This window comes from Pan paniscus, chromosome 16 (assembly GCF_029289425.2).
Source record: "Pan paniscus chromosome 16, NHGRI_mPanPan1-v2.0_pri, whole genome shotgun sequence".
In the NCBI taxonomy this organism is placed as follows: Eukaryota; Metazoa; Chordata; class Mammalia; order Primates; family Hominidae; genus Pan; species Pan paniscus.
The window spans coordinates 10,255,458-10,270,251 of NC_073265.2; the positions used below are offsets into that span (position 1 = coordinate 10,255,458).

At 53.8% G+C, this 14,794-nt stretch overlaps 1 protein-coding gene, 5 non-coding genes and 1 pseudogene across 12 annotated transcripts in view; all 7 read right to left on the reverse strand.

Annotated features, from left to right (window-relative positions):
• LOC100988855 (uncharacterized) overlaps nucleotides 1-14,794 on the reverse strand; it is a 74,713-nt gene that overhangs the window by 47,548 nt on the left and 12,371 nt on the right. For all 7 annotated transcript variants that reach the window (XM_063596993.1, XM_063596992.1, XM_055098762.2 and 4 more), the window contains 5 exons: nucleotides 14,096-14,235; nucleotides 11,437-11,576; nucleotides 8,778-8,917; nucleotides 5,992-6,130; nucleotides 3,218-3,358 (listed from right to left, as the gene is read on the reverse strand). In XM_063596993.1, coding sequence (XP_063453063.1) covers nucleotides 3,218-3,358; nucleotides 5,992-6,130; nucleotides 8,778-8,917; nucleotides 11,437-11,449 — 433 coding nt within the window. In that variant the 5' untranslated portion in view covers nucleotides 11,450-11,576; nucleotides 14,096-14,235. The remainder of the gene's footprint in view (nucleotides 1-3,217; nucleotides 3,359-5,991; nucleotides 6,131-8,777; nucleotides 8,918-11,436; nucleotides 11,577-14,095; nucleotides 14,236-14,794) is intronic.
• On the reverse strand, nucleotides 189-283 carry LOC112437316 (small nucleolar RNA SNORD116). The gene has a single exon (XR_003025944.1). It is a non-coding gene; the product is annotated as a small nucleolar RNA SNORD116 (small nucleolar RNA).
• On the reverse strand, nucleotides 2,948-3,045 carry LOC112437324 (small nucleolar RNA SNORD116; annotated as a pseudogene).
• On the reverse strand, nucleotides 5,654-5,748 carry LOC112437319 (small nucleolar RNA SNORD116). Its single transcript, XR_003025947.4, has one exon. It is a non-coding gene; the product is annotated as a small nucleolar RNA SNORD116 (small nucleolar RNA).
• On the reverse strand, nucleotides 8,439-8,534 carry LOC112437322 (small nucleolar RNA SNORD116). The gene has a single exon (XR_003025950.3). It is a non-coding gene; the product is annotated as a small nucleolar RNA SNORD116 (small nucleolar RNA).
• Nucleotides 11,105-11,199, reverse strand: LOC112437315 (small nucleolar RNA SNORD116). The gene has a single exon (XR_003025943.1). It is a non-coding gene; the product is annotated as a small nucleolar RNA SNORD116 (small nucleolar RNA).
• On the reverse strand, nucleotides 13,759-13,853 carry LOC112437313 (small nucleolar RNA SNORD116). Its single transcript, XR_003025941.1, has one exon. It is a non-coding gene; the product is annotated as a small nucleolar RNA SNORD116 (small nucleolar RNA).

Genomic DNA, 14,794 nt, shown 5'->3' on the forward strand with positions numbered 1-14,794 from the left:
CTGCCACAACATCACAGAGTGGCCAATCCCCCCACAACTGTCCCATCCGTCTATGTCATACAGAGGAAATGTTCCTCACATGCATGTGACAGGAGATTTTCATCTGTAAATGCCCTGGGTGGTGGAACCCATGGGAACCAGTGGAAGTTGTCCCTCGCTCCTACAGTCCCCAGAGGAGGCAACGTGCTGGACCTCAGTTCCGATGAGAACGACGGTATGAGTTCTCACTCATTTTGTTCAGCTTTTCCAAGGAATGTTTTTATGGGGGACTCATCATCGATCCAAGCACGTTCGAAGAGGCAGAACATTTGACACCACAGGCTGGGCAGTGGGAGAGCTGATGACCTTAAACACCTTCAGCATCCTGGGGAACCCAGAGCCACACCACTGAGCAATGGACACAGACAATCAGCTCTGGGAGTGGAACTCGCCATGCCATTAGTGGCCTGCTGAGAAACAGCTCTTTGCGGGTCTCAAAATTCAAAAGACACCTCTGCACACAGGGCAGAGGAATGCTTACCACCCTGAGCCACTCACCAGCATTGGGTGCACCATAGATGCCAGGCCACACCAAATCAGGACTCAAGGCAGCCTCTGTTGGTCAGAAGAATTGACCATCTTCCTTGCCAGCAAGCGGCAGACCTCTCATGACAACTGCTGCTGAGAAGTGTAAAGAAATCAAATGCATGCTTGAGAAATGGGCCCAAGTCCACTGGTCACCACTTCAATCCCATTGTTTCCCACAGGGAAACTTGCACACTGGCTTCTCCTTGGGCTCCATGACAGACCTCCATCTTCATGAATATACCTGACCCATGTCACTCTGTGGACACCTAGGAAGCACATGTGACCACAACAATAGCACACACCCATTGCTGCATCTATCTGCCTGTGGCTGTGCACGCCTGTGCATGTGTAGGTGTGTACGTCAGAGTGAGTGTGTCTGTGTGTATGTGTCTCCCCCACACAGATGTTTCCCAACAGCACAACGGGTTGTCATAGTTGGCAGCCTCCAGACCTGGAAACCATCCCCACACCTGCAACCAAAAGGCTCAAGACCCAGGCCTTCAATCAGTAGGATGTGAATTTTGACCTAGGGGTCAGACAGACATTGGCCTGATGTCCCTCGACTAACAGCCAGCACCCCTGGCGGCGCAAGCACACAGTCCTCCTTACGGGGCATATAATGTCGTGACCAGACACTGTCTCTCGCCGCTCTCCCAGGTAAGGCACACCTGACACCAAACCAACCAAAACTTGCACTGGAAGCCACCTCTGCAATGGCCACCACGTTGGTCTTAAACACGGCACACGGCATCAAGGCCAGAGACAGTCTTCTGAACCCAGCCAAAGGACCTCAAGACACACACTTCCTTCCTCCAATCAGTTCACATGCCCGCACCATGCCTTCAGGACACACAAAGGGAATGGCTAGTTTTCCAACAGGACATTCCTGCCTGAACCCCTAAAGACAAGGTGGACAGGACACACCACCTTTCATTTTCCTTGCATTGGACACACCTACAGGGCTTCGCTGCACCGACATCTGAGGCAACATCCCATCATGCAGCCAACTTAACTGCACTACCAACCACCCCAACGTCGGCAAGTCAACACCATCTCAACACCATCACCAGGTTTACATGCAAACAGCTATGAAGTGAGCTGCGAGACATAGAACCACCAACCCTTTCCGACTGTCCTAAGTCAACTATGTGCCATGCCAATGTGGCACGGCTGTCCTGGCTGCACTATGATGTCAAACCGGCTAAGTGAGCTGAAACGCTTCATTGCCCTGAGGATGTAGCAGAATCCAATACTGGAACATCGCCAACACACAAAGGTGAGGAGGCATCCCAAATCAAGAGACTCTCCGCGGCAGTGCCCATGGTATTGCACATGTGTTGCCTGGAATGCACATGGACCTCCATGAATATGCCAAGTGTGACTGGACCCCATCGGAGAGTCCCAGGCCAGGGCCAGGGCCAGGGCACATTCCCTCTGGACGCCTTTGGGATGGAAGCTGCTTTCAAAGCGGGAAATGGGATCCAGGGCAGTATTTGCTCACACAAGCTGCAGCAGGTGGGGCCGCCTGGCAATGGCGGGCCAAGAGACCATTTCCAGGAAGATGGACACTTCTGCTACTCTGCCAGGAAGAATGGAGTGACTCAGGACCACAGGCATCAGCCCGACCCTCGTGCTCCCTAGGACCTGCCCTTGAAGACCCCCAATGGCCAACCTGTCATCCACCAGAGAAATCCCTGGAAAGCCCATCACCACCGAATGACAGCCCAAGACCACTGATGGCATGTGTGTCCACGTGAGCCCTCTACAACCTTTTCTCTGGGGTACCTTCCTGCCCAGGCTTGGCCGCAACACCACAGGAATCTCACAGCTCGAGAGGTGAAAAAAGTCTGTGCTGGGGGCCCCCTGGGACTGACCGTGAAAGGAGGAACAAAAAGGCTTTAGCTGTCTGCCACAACATCCATTGCTGTGCGCTCTCCCCTATCACCCTTGGCACTCCCCTGTCCTCAGCTAACCAAAGATCAAGACCAAGGACTGTCTGAGGCCTGGGCCTCATGCTCTCCTTGAAAGCAGAACTGGAACACGTACCTGGTCCTCTATGCAAGGATGCCCGCAGCGATTTCCAGGTCCCCCTTCCTGGGAGCTCACCAAGCCGAGGCCAGCCCCACACTCCCCTAAGCCTGCGACATTTCCATCCACTTCCACGGCCACTACGCCATCACAGAGCAGCCAGTCACCCTATGACTCTCCAACCCGTGTACCTGACACAGAGGAAATGTTCCTTTTTTGGGGGGGGGGAGTGGGGGGAATGTTTGTAATATGACAGGAGACCTTCACCTGTGAACGCCATGGGTGGTAGAACCTATAGGGACTAGTGGAAGTTGTCCCTCACTAGTAAAGGCCCCAGAGGAAGCAATGTGCTGGACACCTCAGTTCCGATGAGAACGACGGTATGAGTTTTCACTCATTTTGTTCAGCTTTTCCAAGGAATGTTTTTTTTGGAGGACTCATCATCGATCCAACCACATTCAAAGAAGCAGGACATCTGACACTGCAGGCTGGGCAGTGTGCGAGCTGATGACCTTAAAGGCCTCGACAATGCCCTTAACGGCCAGCTGAAAAACTGTTCCTTGTGGGACTCAGAAATTCTAAAGACACCCTCACTCATCATGCGGAGCAGAGGAATGCTTACCGTCCTGAGCCATCCACCAGCACGGGGTGCACTGTGGATGCGAGGCCACACCGACTCCACGACTCCATGGAGATTCCACTGCTCGGAAGAACTGACCATCTGTCATGCCAGCAGGCGGTGGGCCTCTCAAGGCAACTGCCCCTGAAAAGTGTAAAGAAATCAAATGCACGCTTGAGAAATAGGCCCACGTCCACTGGTCACCACGTCAATGTCATTCTTTCCCACGGGGCAACTCGTACCCCTGCTTCTCCTTGGACCCTGTGACTGACCTCCATCTCCATATTCATACCACTACTCTGCTGGGAGGACCAGAAGTGACCCAGGGCCATGGACACCATCCCGACACTCACTCGCCCAGAAACATGCCTTCAAAGACCCATTCATACCTTACCTGTGTCACTCCATGGACACCTATAAGTGTGTGTGGCCTAACGATTGCACACGCCCATTGCTGCATCTATTTGTCTGTGGCTGTGCACACATGTGTGCATGAGTGTGTCTCTGTGTGGATGTGTGTCCCCCTCATGCACATGTGTTTCCCAACACCCCAGTGGGCAGTCATAGTCTGCAGCCTCCAGACCGGAACCAACCCCACTAAACCAAAGACTCAAGACCCCAGCCTTCAATCAATAGGATGTGAACTTTGACCTCAAGGCCATGAGGAAAGAGGTCCAAGGTCCCTTGCCTAACAGCCACCACCCCTGGCACGAGCACATGCTCCTCCTCACAGAGCATCTGATGTCATGACCAGACACTGTCTCTGGCCCCTTTACCAGGTGAGGTGCACCTGATGGAAAACCAACCACAACCAGCACTGGAGGGCGCCTTTGCAATGGCCAGCACATCACTCTGAAACAGCATCAGGGCCACAGGTAGTCTTCCCAACCTAGCCAAAGGACCTCAAGACACACGCTTCCTTCCCTCCACTCAATCCATGTGCCTGCACCGTGCCCTCTGGACACCCAAAGAGAATGGCTGCCTTTCCAAAAGGACGTCTCCACCTAACCCCCCAAAGACCAGGCAGACAGGACATTGTCATTATCCTTGCATTAGACACACCCACAGAGTTTCCCTGCACCAACCTCTGAGACAATATCCCATCACTCAGCCAGCTTGACCATGCTACCACCCACCCCAATGCCAGCAAGTCAACACTGCATCAACACCACCCGGTCTACATGCATGCAGCTACTAAGTGAGCTGCAAGATGTACGACCACCAATCCTTTCCAATTTTCCTGTGCCAACTGTGTGCCCTTGAAAGTGGCATGGCTGTCCTGCCTGCTCTGTGACTTCAAACCAGCTAAGGGAGTTGAAATGCTTTATCACGCCTAGGGACTTTTGGAGTCCAACACTGGAACATCGCCAGCACACAGTCACATGGAGACATGCCAAGTCGAGACTCTCTGTGGCAATGCCCCTGGGATTGCAAACACACTGCTCAGAATGCACATAGATCTCCACGGATAGCCTCATGCATGACTGGAGCCCAAAGGAGAGTCCCGGGCCAGGGACAGGGCACATTCGCTCTGGACACTTTTGGGATGGAAAGCGGGAATGATACGGAGCAGTATTTGCTCACGAGAGCAGCAGCAGGTGGGGCCACCCGACAATGAAGGCCAAGAGACCATTTCCAGGAAGATGTGCACAACAGTAGAGCCCACTACTCTGCTGGGAACAACAGAAGTGACCCAGGGCCATGGACACCATCCTCACACTCGCTCACCCAGAGACATGCCCTCAAAGACCCACCCTGGCTGACCTGTCGTCCACCAGAGAAATCCATGGAAAGCCTATCACTGCCAAATTAAAGCCCAATGCAGCTGATGACACTCATGTCCACGAGAGCCCTCTAGCACCTTTTCTCTGGAATACCACCCTGCCTACACCTTCAACACCAAACCACAGGCATCTTACAGCTCGGGAGGCAAAGAAATCTCTGCTGGGGGGACACTGTGACCAACACTGGCAGAAGGGCTGAAGAGCCACTGGCCATCTGCCGTGGCACCCATTGCTCCACACTCTCCCTCATCACCCTTGGCACTTCCCTGTCCTCAGCTAACCAGAAATCAAGAACAAGGTCTGCCTGAGGCCTGGACCTTGTGCTCTCCTTGTTAGCAAAAGTGAGACCTTGTCCTCTGCATGGAGATGCCACCCATGAGGTCCAGGCCTCCCTTCCTGAAAGCTCACCAAGCTGAGACCAGCCACACACTCCCCTAGGCCCACGACATTTCTCCCCTCTTCCATGGCCGCCACGCCATCACAGAGCAGCCAGTGCCCCCACAAATCTCCCACCCATGTACCTCACACAGAGGGAATGTTCCTAACGAGCATTTCATGGGAGACTTTGGCCTGTGGATGTCCTCGGTGGTGGAACCTATGGGAACCAGTGGAAGTTGTCCCTCGCTCCTACAGTCCCCACGGGAGGCAACGTGCTGGACCTCAGTTCCGATGAGAACGACAGTATGAGTTCTCACTCATTTTGTTCAGCTTTTCCAAGGAATGTTTTTATGAGGGACTCATCATCGATCCAAGCACATTTGAAGAGGTGGGACATTTGACACCACAGGCCAGACAGTGGGCAAGCCGATGACGTTAAAGAACTTTGGCACCCTAGGGAAGCCAGAGCCGCACCACTGAACAACCGGCACAGACCATCCACTTTGGGAATGGAACTCGCCATGCCATTAATGGCCTGCCAAGAAACTGTTGCTCACAGGTCTCAGAAATTCTAAAGGCACCATCACTCAGCACACGGGGCAGAAAAATGCTTACCGTCCTGGGCCACCCGCCAGCACGGGGTGCACCGTGGATGCCAGGCCACACCAAATCCAGGAACCCGCAGGGCCTGTTTCTCAGAAGCATCGACCATCTTCCTCGACAGCAGGCAGCGGACCTCCCACGGCAACTGTCCCTGAGAAGTGTAAAGAAATCAAATGCATGCTTGAGAAACAGGCCCAGGTTCACTGGACACTTCAACACCATTCTTTCCCACAGGGCAACTCACACACCTGCTTCTCCTTGGCCTCCATGACTGACCTCCAGCTCCATGAATATACCTTACCTGCGTCACTCTGTGGACACCTAAAAGCATATGTGGCCAGAACCACAGCATGTGCACATCACTGCATCTATTAGCCTATGGCTGTCTGTGCCTGTATGTGTGTGTGTGAGAGAGAGAGTGTGAGTTTGAGTGTGAGTGTATGAGAGTGTGTGTGTATGGGTGGGTGTGGGTGTGTGCATGTGTGAGAATGTTAGTTTAAATGGGTGTGTTTGTCTCCCTAATGCACATGTGGGTCCCAACACCACAATGGGCAGTTCTAGTTTGCAGCCTCCAGACCTGATCCCCCCAGCAACCCGATGGCTCAAGACCCCAGCCTTTGATCACTGGATGTGAACTTTGACCTCCGGGCCATGTGGAAACAGGTCACAGGTCTCTTACCTAACAGCCACCACCTCTGGCAGGAGCACAGGCTCCTCCTCTTCCTCATGGGGCTTCTGATGTCATGACAAAACACTGTCTCTGGCCACCCTCTTAGGTGAGGTGCACCTGGCGGAAAACCAACCACAACCAGCTCCAGAGGGCGCCTTTGCAAAATCCAGCATGTCAGTCTGAAACTCGGCATCAAGGCCAGAGGTAGGACTAGCAACCTAGCAAAAGGACCTCAAGATACATGCCTCCTCCCCTCCACTCAGTCCATGTGCCCGCACCGTTCCCTCAGGACACCCAAAGAGAATGGCTGCTTTTCCAACAGGACATCCCTACCTGAATCCCCAAGGACCAGGTTGACAGGACACACTGCCTGTCATCGTTCTTCAATTGGACACACCCACAGGGCATCCCTGCACCGACCTCAGAAGCAACAACCCCTCATGCAGCCAATCTGACTGCACTACTACCCACCCCAACATTGGCAAGTCAACACTGCATCAGCACCACCAGGTCTACATGCATGCAGCTACTAAGTGAACTGAGAACTGTAGAACCACCAATCCTTTCCAACTTTCCTAAGCCAACCAAGTGCCCTTGAAAGTGGCACGGCTGTCCTGGCTGCACTGTGAATTTAAACTGGCTAAGGGAGCTAAAATGCTTCATCATGCATAGGGAGTAGCGGAATCCAACACTGGAATATTGCCAACATGCAGAGGCGTGGAGGCATCCCAAGTCAAGAGACTTTCCATGGCAACACCCCTGGGATTGCACACGCATTGCCCGGAATGGACACGGACCTCCACAGACAGCCCCATGCATGATTGGAACCCACGGGAGGGTCCTGGGCCTGGGCCAGGGCACATTCCCTCTGGATGCCTTTGGGACAGATGCTGCTTTCAAAGCAAGAAAAAGGATCAAGAGCAGTATTTGCTCACACAAGCTGCAGCAGGTGGGGCCGCCTGGCAATGGCGGGCCAAGAGACTATTTCCAGGAAGATGTACACAACGGTGGAGCCCATTACTCTGCCAGGAAGATCGGAGTGACCCAGGGCCACAGGCAGCACCCCAACCCTCACACGCCTGGGAACTGCCCTTGAAGACCCCTGCTGCCCGACCTGTCATCCATCAGAGGAATACACGGAAAGCCCAGCACCACCAAATGACAGCCCAAGACCACTGATGGCACACCTGTCCATGTGAGCCCCCTACCACCTTTTCTCTGGAATACCAGAGAATACGTCCTACCCAGGTCTCCACCACCACACCATGGGCATCTCACGGTTCAGGAGGCAAAGAAATCCATGCTGGGGTGACCCTGGGACCAACGCTGGGGGAAGGGCCGAAGAGGCTTTGGCCATCTGCTACAACACCCATTGCTCTGCACTCTTCCCCATCACCCTTGGCACTCCCCTGTCCTCAGCTAACTGAAAATCAAGACCAAGGTCTGCCTGAGGCTGGGGCCTCATACTCTCCGTAGTAGGGGAACCAGGACCCGGTCCTGTGTGCGAGGAAGCTTGACACAAGGTCCGGGTCTCCCTTCCTGGGAGCTCATCAGTGCCACGCACTCCTCTAGGCCTGAGATTTTTCCGTCCACTTCCACAGCTGCCACGCCATCACACAGCATCCAATCCCTCCGTGACTCTCCTAACAGTGTATCTCACGCAAAGGGAATGTTCCTAATGTGCGTGTGATGGCAGACATTTACCTGCAGATGCCCTGGGTGGTGGAACCTATAGGGACTAGTGGAAGCTGTCCCTCACTCCAACAGTCCCTGCTGGAGGCAACGTGCTGGACCTCAGTTCCGCTGAGAACGACGGTATGAGTTTTCACTCATTTTGTTCAGCTTTTCCAAGGAATGTTTTTTTGGGGGGACTCATCATCGATCCAAACACATTTGAAGAGGCAGGGCATTTGACACCACAGGCTGGGCAGTAGGTGAGCTGACGACCTTAAAGACCTTCGGCACCCTGGGGAAGATAGAACCATGGCACTGAGCAAAAGGCAGAGACCATTTGCTCAAGGAATGGAACTCACCATGCCATTAGTGGCCTCATGAGAAACAGCTCATTATGGGTCTTGGAAATCCAAAAGACACCGTCACTCAGCACATGGGGCAGAGGAATGCTTACCATCCTGAGCAATCCACCAGCATGAGGTGAACCCTGGAAGCCAGGCCACACAGACTCCAGGACTCTGCAGGGCCTTTGTGGTTCAGAAGAACTGACCATCTTCCTTCTAGCAGGCAGCGGGCCTCCCACGGCAACTGCCCCTGAGAAGTGTAAAGAAATCAAATGTACGCTTGAGAAACAGGCCCAGGTCCACTGATCACTACTTCAGTGCCATTCTTTCATGCGTGGCAACTTGCACGCCTTGCTTCTGTTGGCCTCCATGAGTGACCTCTGTTTCCATGAATGTACCTTACCAGTGGCACTCTGCAAACAGCTTGGAGCTGTGTGTGGCGCCAGAACGACCGCACACACACATTGCTGAGTGGCTGTGTGTGTGTGTGTATCTCCCTCATGCACCTGTGTTTCCCAACACATGAGTTTCCCAACATGGCAACATGCAGTCATAGTCTGCGGCCTCCAGACCTGAGCCCCCACCAACCCAACAATTCAAGACCAAGGCCTTCAATCAGCAGGATGTAAACTCTGACCCCGAGGCCATGCAGACATAGGCCCAAGGGCCCTCACATAACAGCCACCATCCCTAGCCTGAGCATAAGCTCCTCCTCACGGGGCATCTGATGTCGTGACCAGACACTGTCTCTGGCAGCACTCCCAGGAAAGGCACACCTGGCACAAAACCAAACACAACCAGCACTGGAGGGCGCCTTTGCAACGGCCAGCACGTCACTCTGAAACTCAGCGTCAAGGCCAGAGGCAGTCTGCCCAACCTAGGCAAATGACCTCAAGACACGGGCTTCCTCTCCTCCACTCAGTCCATGTACCTGCACCATGTCCTCAGGACACCCGAAGGGAATGGCTGCTTTTCCCATGGGACATCCCTGCCTAACGCCCCAAACACCAGGCAGACAAGACACAGTGCCTTCCATCATCCTTGCATCGATCACACTCAAAGGCCTTCCTTGCACCGACCTCCGACGCAACATCCCACCACGCAGCCAACTTGGATGCAGTACCATCCTCCCCAACACCTGCTCAACAACATCTGACAACCACCACCAGGTCTACATGCACATGGCTACTAAGTGAGCTGCGAGCTGCAGAATGACCAATCCTTTCCAACTTTCCTAAGCCATCTGCATGCCCTTCAACATGGCATGACTATCCTGGCTGCGCTGAGACTAACGGGGTTGAAACAGTTCATCACACCTAGGGCGTAGCTAAATCCAACACTTGAGTATCACCAACATGCAGAGGAGTAGAGGCAACTCAAATCAAGGGACTCTCCATGGAAGGCACCTAGGATTAAATATGCATTGTCTGGACTGCACACAGACCCCCATGGACAGCTCCAAGTGTGACCAAATCCCACAGGAGAGTTCTGAGCCAGGGCCAGGGCCAGGGCACATTCCCTCTGAAAGTCTTCAGGATGGAAGCCACTTTCAAAGCGGGACGGAAGATCCAAAGCAGTTATTTGCTCACAAGAGCTGCAGCATGTGGGGCTGCTCAGCAATGGAGGGCCAAGAGACCATTTCCAGGAAGATGTGCACAACGGTGGAGCCCACTATTCTGCCGGGAAGACCAGAAGTGACCCAGGGCCACGGGCTACAGCCCAACACTCATGCTCCTTGGATCTGCCCTTGAAGGCCCCACTGGCTAACCTGTCATCCACAACAGAAATCCATGGAAAGCCCATCACTGCCAAATGACAGCCCAAGACCACTGATGACACGCGTGTCCATGTGAGCCCTCTACCACCTTTTCTCTGGGGTACTGTCCTGCCCAGGCTGAGCCACCACACCATGGGTAACTCATGGCTCAGGAGCCAAAGAAATTGCTGCCAGGGGCCCCTGTAACCAACACTGGGGGGAGGGCCAAAGAGACTTTTGGCTGTCTGCCACAACACCCATTGCTCTCCACTGTCCCCCATCACTTTGGCACTCCCCTCTCCTCAGATAACTGAAAATCAAGACCAAGGTCTGTCTGAGGTCTGGGCCTTGTGCTCTCCTTGGCATAAAAAAAAGACCTAGTCCCCCACATAGAGAGGCCCATCAGGAGGTCAGGGTCTCCCTTCCTGGGAGCTCACCAAGCCAAGGCCAGCCGCACACTCCCCTAGGTCTGCATTTCCACCCACTTCTACAGTTGCCACGACATCACAGAGCAGCCAATCCCCCCATGACTCTCCTACTTGTGTACCTCACACAGAGGGAATATTTCTATTGTGCCTGTGATGTGAGACTTTCATCCATGGACGCCCTGAGTGGTAGAACCTCTGGGAACCAGTGGAAGTTGTCCCTCGCTCCTACAGTCCCCGGGGAAGGCAATGTGCTGGACCTCAGTTCCGATGAGAACGACGGTATGAGTTCTCACTCATTTTGTTCAGCTTTTCCAAGGAATGTTTTTATGGGGGACTCATCATCGATCCAAGCACATTTGAAGGGGCAGGATATTTGACACCACAGGCTGGGCAGTGGGCAAGCCGATGACCTTAAAAACCCTCCGCACGCTGGGGAAGCCAGAGCTGCGCCACTGAACAATGGGCACAGACCGTTCACTTTAGGAGTGGAACTCGCCATGCCATCAGTGGCCTGCTGAGAAACAGCTCCTTGCAGGTCTTGGAAATCCCACCCCCACTCAGCATGTGCGGCAGAGGAATGCTTACCGTCCTGAGCCATCCACCAGCAGGGGGCGCACCGTGGATGCTAGGCCACACCAACTCCAGGATGTTGGGGGCCTTCGTGGCTCAGAAGAACTGACCATCTTCCTTGCCAGCATATGGCGGGTGTCCCATGATAACTGCCCCTGAGAAGTGTAAAGAAATCAAATGCACGCTTGAGAAATGGGCCCAGGTTCACTGGTCACTTCAACACCACTCTCTTCCACAGAGCAACACACGTGCCCACTTCTCCTTGGCCTCCATTATGGACCTCCATCTTTATAAATGTATCTGACTGTGTCACTTTCTAGACACCTAGGAAGCGCGTGTGGCCGGAACGACCACACGCACGTGGTGCTACGTATATTTGCCTGTGGCTGTGAGCGCCTGTTTGTGTGTGTGATAGTGTATGTGTGTTTCCCTCATGCACATGTGTTTCCCAACACCGCAACAGGAGGCCATAGTCTGCAGCCTCCAGACCTGAAGCCCCTGCAACCCGAAGGCTCAAGACCAAGTTCTTCAATCAGTAGGATGTAAAATCAGGCCAGGAGGACATAGGCCTGAGGTCCCTCACCTAACAGCCACCACCCCTGGAGTGAGCATATGCTCCTCCTCATGGGGCATCTGATGTTGTGACCTGACACTGTCTCTGGCTGCACTCCCGGGTGAGGCTCACTTGGCGGAAAACCAACCACAACCAGCACGTGAGGGCGCCTTCGCAATTACCAACTCATAGGTCTGAAAATGGCATCAAGCCAGAGGCAATCTTCCCAACCTAGCCAAAGGATCTCAAGACACGGGCTTCCTCCACTCAGTCCACATGCCCGCACTGCGCCTTCAGGACACCCGAAGGGAATGGCTGTTTTCCAACAGGACGTCCCTGCCCCAAGGACCAGGTTGACAGGACACACTGCCTTCCATGGTCCTTGCACTGGTTACACCCACAGGGCTTCTCTGCACAGAACTCTGAGGCAACATCCCATCATGCATCCAACTTGACTGCATTACCACCCATCCCAACTCCTGCAAGTCAACACTGCCTCAGCACCATCACCAGGTCTACAAGTAAACAGCTACTAATGAGCTGCGATCTGCAGAACCACCAATCTCTTCCAACATTCCTAATGCAGTCGTGGGCCCCTCAACATGATATGGCTGTCCTGGCTGCACTGTGACATCAAACTGTTTAAGGGAGCTGAAATGCTTCATCACCCTTAGGGTGTAGCAGAATGCAACACTGGAACATCACCAACATGGGAGGTGCAGGGGCATCCCAAGTCAAGGAACTCTCCATGGCAGGCCCCTAGAATGTTGCCTGGAATGCACCCGGATCTCCATGGATAGCCACATGTGTGACCAATGCCCACAGCAGAGTTCCTGGCCAGGGCCAGGACACATACCCTCTGGACGCCTTCAGGATGGAAGCTGCTTTCAAAGCAGGAAAGAGGATCCAGAGCCATATTTGCTCACATGAGCTGCAGCAGGTGTGGCCGCTCGGCAATGGCGGGCCAAGAGACGATTTCCAGGAAGATGTGCACAACAGTGGAGCCCACTACTCTGTCAGGAAGACGAGAAGTGACCAAGGGCCAGGAGCACGAGTCTGACCCTTGTATTCCCTGGAACCTGCCCTCTGACACCTCTGCTGGCCAACTTGTCATCCACTAGAGAAATAAATGGAAAGCCCATCACCGCTGAACAACAGCCCAAGACTGCTGATGACACACATGTCCACATAAGCCCCCTACCACCTCTTCTGTGGAGTACCTTCCAATCCAGGCTTTCACCATAGCACCAGGGGCATCTCACGGCTCAGGGGATGAAGAAATCCCTGCTGGGGGGCCTCCATGACTGGATGCTGGGTGGAGGGCCAAAGAGGCTTTGGCTCTCTGTCACAACACCCTTTGTTATACACTGTCCCCCATCACCCTTGGCACTCCCTTGTCCTCAGCTAATCAAAAATCAGGACCAACATCTGCCTGAGGCCTGGGCCTTGTGCTCTCCCCGGCAAGAAAACAAGGACTCAGTCCTCTGCTCAGAGACGCCTGCCACGAGGTCCGCGTCTCCCTTCCTAGGAGCTCACCAAGCCAAGATCCTAGGCGCACACTACCCTAGGCCTGCGATATTTCTGTCTGCTTCCATGGCCACCAGGCCATCACAGAGCAGCCGTTCCCCCCAGGACTCTCCTACCTGTGTACCTCACAAAAAGGGAATGTTCCTAATGAGCATTTGATGGGAGACTTTGGCTGTGGATGCCTTGGGTGGTGGAACCTATGGGAACCAGTGGAAGTTGTCCCTCACTCCTACAGTCCCCGGGGAAGGCAACGTGCTGGACCTCAGTTCCGATGAGAACGACGGTATGAGTTTTCACTCATTTTGTTCAGCTTTTCCAAGGAATGTTTTTTTGGGGGACTCATCATCGATCCAAGCACATTTGAAGGGGCAAGGGGCAGGATATTTGACACCACAGGCTGGGCAGTGGGTGAGCCAATGACCTTAAAGACCTCCAGCCCCACTAGAGCGGTGCCACTGAGCAATGAGCACAGACTATCCACTCTAGGAGAGGAACTCGCCATGCCATTAGTGGTTAGCCGAGAAACTGCTCCTTGCGGGTCTTGGAAATCCAAAAGACACCCTCATTCAGCATACTGGGCATAGAAATGCTTACCGTCCTAAGCCACCCGCCAGCACACAGTGCACCGTGGATGCCAGGCCACACAGAATCCAGGACTCCATGAGGCCTTCGTTGCTCAGAAGAATTGAGCATCTTCCTTCCAGCAGTTACCACACCTCCCACAGCAACTGCCTCTGAGAAGTGTAAAGAAATCAAATAAACGCTTGAGAAATGGGCTCAGGTCCACTGGTCAACACTTCAATCCCATTCTTTCCCGTCGGGCAACTTGCACACCCGTTATTCCTTGGCTTCCACGACTGACCTCCATCTCCATGAATATATCTTACATGTGTAACTCTGTGGATACCTAAAAGTGCATGTGGTCACATACGCCCATTGCTGCATGTATTTGCCTGTGGCTCGGCACGCCTGTGTGTGCGTGTGTGTGTGTGTGTGTGTATATGAATGTGTGTGTGTGTGTGTCTCCCTCATGCCCATGTGTTTCCTAACATGTGTGTTTCCCAACACTGCAACAGGCAGTCATAGTCTGCAGCCTCCTGGCCTGACACCACGCCAACCCAACAGCTGAAGACCAAGGCCTTCAATCAGTAGGATGTGAATTTTGACCTGGAGACCATGCGGACATAGGCCCGAGGTGGCTCGCCTACCAGCCAACTCCCCTGGTGTGAGTACCCACTCCTCCTCACGGGACATCTGATGTCCTGAGCAGACACTGTCTCTAGCCGCCCTCTC